The sequence below is a fragment of the Chrysochloris asiatica genome, unplaced genomic scaffold (assembly GCF_000296735.1).
Source record: "Chrysochloris asiatica unplaced genomic scaffold, ChrAsi1.0 scaffold00006, whole genome shotgun sequence".
NCBI lineage: Eukaryota > Metazoa > Chordata > Mammalia > Afrosoricida > Chrysochloridae > Chrysochloris > Chrysochloris asiatica.
In genome coordinates this window covers 17,969,050-17,972,560 of record NW_006408524.1, presented here as the reverse complement: position 1 = coordinate 17,972,560, position 3,511 = coordinate 17,969,050, and the positions used below count along the sequence as shown (strand labels likewise).

The window sequence follows — 3,511 nt, the reverse complement described above, 5'->3', positions numbered from 1 at the left end:
ATTGGACTCCTGGTGTGGTGCTGTGGGTTAATGAGCTGGACTGCAAGGTCAATTTGAACTTCAAGGTTGGCAGTTCAAGCTTACCAGCTGCTTCTTGGAAAATTTATACAGGGTTGCTATGAGTTGGAACCAACTCAACGGCACTTAACAACAGCAATAAAGAGAGAATTAATTAATGGTATGAAACAGATTTTAATTATAAATACATACTTTATTTTTAGAGTGAAAGAAAATGTCTTTATTTAAAGCCCGTGATTGGTGGTCTACTGTTCTGGGAGAAAAAGAAGAATTTGATCAAGGCTGTTTGTGTTTGGCTGATGTTGACAACAGTGGAAATGGACAAGGTAAGTAGTTTATGACTATGCATTTTGGAGCAAAGCTTTCCAGAAATGAGTAAAAAAATGCCCTTCCTTTTTGCTTATGTACTGTATAAAACTTGAGTGAATTGTCCTAATTTTAAAGGTAGTTTTTCTTATTAAGTACTATTTAAGTAGCAGGTTAATAGAATAGAGTTTTTATTTCTATAGTGAGGTGTAGTTTTCAGTTGATTCTATCATGCTTGCTAGAATTCATAGAAAAAAATTAAAAGGCATCGATTTATTTGTTTTCATTTGTTCCAAAATTAGGTTTCATAGGATAGATCTAGTAGAAATATTTTACATTTTAATTTTTATAAATTATTTGCCAGAAAAATGACATATGTATTATTATTGGATTGGAAAGCCACCCATACCACAGTGTATTGAAGCTTTATTTGTTGGTAGAAAACAATTGTGAAATCATTCCTTTCTTTTTCACGTTATATATAATATTAAAATCATAATATTGTATTATTTTATCTTCTCTGTATCTTTGCTTTTTAAAAAGTGGTATTTAAAACATTTTAGTTCTATATCATTGCTGTTTGAAATTTTTATTTGTTTTAATAATTTTTAGTCATGAGCCTTTTTTGTGTCATCCAGATAGTGTTTGGCCTCTTAGAAAAAACAAAACAAAATGTTATATAACTATTCTTTTGTTCACTGTCTATAAAGAGCCTGTTTCTCTCTCTCTCTATATATATATACATATATGTTTGTTGTGGCAATTGTTAAGTGCTGTTGAGTCGGTTCCGAATCATAGTGACCCAGTGTAGAGTTTCTGAGGAGTGGCTGGTGAGTTTGAACCACTTGACCTTGCAGTTCCAACAGTTCCAATCAACTTGGAGATCCATTGCCTTATCCTACAGTGCCACACTGGGACTCTCTCTCTCTCTGTATATATATGAATATATATATGTTGTTGTTTTTGTTGTTGTTAAGTGTTTTTGAGTTGGTTCTGACCCATAGCGACCCTGTATAGGGTTTCCATCGATGCTATCACTTGGCCAATCCATCTCGTTGAGGGTCTTCCTCTTTTTCTCTGACCCTCCACCTTACCAAACATGATATCCTTCTCCAGCAACTGGTCCCTCCTGACAATACGTCCGAATTATGAGAGACAAAGTTTGGCCAATTTGGCCTCCAAGGAGCACTCTGGCTGCACTTCTTCCAAAACGAATCTGTACATTCTTTTGGCAGCCCATGGCAATTTCAGTATTCTCCAACAACATAACTCAAAAGCATCGATTCTTCTACGGTCTTCCTTGTTCACTGTCCAGAGCATGGCAACAGTAGTGAGGTTGGCCCAGAATCGGGCAGTGTTTCGTTCTGCTGTGTATAAAGTTGCTATGAGTCGGTACCAACTTGATGGCACCTAACAACACAACAACAACATAGGGTTTCCAAGGAGCAGCTGGTGAGCTTGAACCGCCAACTTTGTGGATCTTACCAACTTTGCAGTTCAGCGCATTGACCCACAGTGCCACATCAGGACTCCCTATATATACATATACAATACACATACATATACACATACACATACACATACATATACACATACATATACATAATACAAGCAGTAGAATCTGATAAAAGAAGGTGAAATGGGGATATTGTTTTGGGAAAGAACAAGGGTGGGAAGTACTAACCTGCATCTAAACTCCAACTGAATGATTTCTAAGAAAAATCTGGGCTTCTACCTGGAGGAGGTAGGAAGGCTTTCTATTCAGACGATGTCCTTAGGAGCTTCTTCAGGGATAGTCAACTGTGCCACCAGTCCAACTGTTTGTTAACGCTGACGGTTCCCCTATTATACAACAACAGAAAAGAGTCATATCTCAAAAATACCTGTTAGAAGAATTTCAGACCTGCCTAATCTATTTAAACCTGAGCTTCATAGGAAACTATACTTGTCTTTTTTTTTCTGTATCTGTTGAATTTATTCAGCATAACCAGAGACATTGTCTTCCTGCTGTCATCCACAGACAAAAACACAGAATTACAGCATAATATCCATGTTCTTCACAAGTGCATTCCTTCTGAGTCTCATTTATAAGTTTTCATATGCCACAGCCCATCATTTAAATAATGGATATTTTCAATGCCAGTTCCTTTGTTGACTTTCTCAATATCGTCTGCAGACATCTTCATGACTCGGACACACAGAGCATGCTGTTTTCCTTCTGCCATTATTGCAACAATTGTATCTACTGCAGCAGGGTAAAGTTTAGCTCCAGGAGAAGTTAATCCTGTACACATGATCTTTACTCCACTGAGTATACATTCGATGGCTCCTTTATCAACCTGCTGGTGTGGCAGGATGAAAGGATATTTGTGAAGTAATCTTAGGGTTGGATAAAAAGGGCCTTCTCTCTGCCTAAAAAATAGTAACTCTCCATTTACTGTAAGAATTTCTAAATGTTCATGGCATCGTACAATTTTAACAGGATCTTTCTTAGGCATGATTTGATTAAGCCATGGTTCAATACCTGGAAATTGCTCTATCAACTGGTTCTTAATACCCTTAATAACTGAGGTTTTCAACTGAATGCAGTTGGACACATTTTCCTTTTCATCAAATTTCTCGAACATGATCCAAGGTGAAGGGGGCGACGATAGGAAAGGGCACGGATTGGGAAATAAATTGAATTAAGAATGGTCTGGCAGATACCTTTACACGAGGTAGGGCCGGCGCTGACAGTCGGAGCTGTTGTCGCTAGCCAGGACTGGAAACTATACCTTTTAACTGACTGAATAACATGTTATTCAAAATCCATTTCTATTAGCGTTCCCTAACTAATGTAAGGGAACTACCAATGAGTTACTGATATCCTGTGATGTTGCTTCTTCTCCAATTTGTGACCAGCTGTGGGTAGCTTATTTCTTCCCAAGTATGAGGGGGCTTCAGAAAGTTTGTGTAAAAGTTCCATTGTCTTTTTTTTTTTTAGCTGGATAGTGTACTTTATTGATGGTACAAGACAAGACTGGGCTCTCTAAGCTCCTCCCCTTCTCCAGGGGGTCTGGATGAAAACTGAGGATGAGAGCTTCTCAGTGTGTAGGGGGATTAGAGTTGGGGTAAGGACTTCCAGCAGCTGAGGGCCTCTCTCTTCCTCTAGTGCTGTTGCTGGGGCTGGTGGTCCAGGGGGCTCTTA

The 3,511-nt window shown here is 38.3% G+C and overlaps 2 protein-coding genes across 2 annotated transcripts in view; one reads left to right on the top strand and one right to left on the bottom strand.

The window, feature by feature from the left end:
• Positions 1 to 232: 232 nt before the first annotated feature.
• The window catches only part of BBS9 (Bardet-Biedl syndrome 9), a 604,103-nt gene continuing 600,824 nt past the window's right edge, over positions 233 to 3,511 (top strand). Inside the window, exon 1 of the mRNA XM_006832142.1 lies at positions 233 to 344. Within this exon, the coding sequence (XP_006832205.1) occupies positions 233 to 344 (112 nt within the window). The remainder of the gene's footprint in view (positions 345 to 3,511) is intronic.
• On the bottom strand, positions 2,288 to 3,075 carry LOC102821321 (malignant T-cell-amplified sequence 1-like). The gene has a single exon (XM_006832141.1). It carries the CDS (start codon positions 2,949 to 2,951, stop codon positions 2,406 to 2,408), a length of 546 nt encoding a protein of 181 aa, XP_006832204.1. The 5' UTR covers positions 2,952 to 3,075; the 3' UTR covers positions 2,288 to 2,405.

Coding starts and splice junctions, on each gene's coding strand:
- LOC102821321 (XM_006832141.1), bottom strand. CDS start 2,951: ATGTTCGAGAAATTTGATGAAAAGGAAAATGTGTCCAACTGCATTCAG.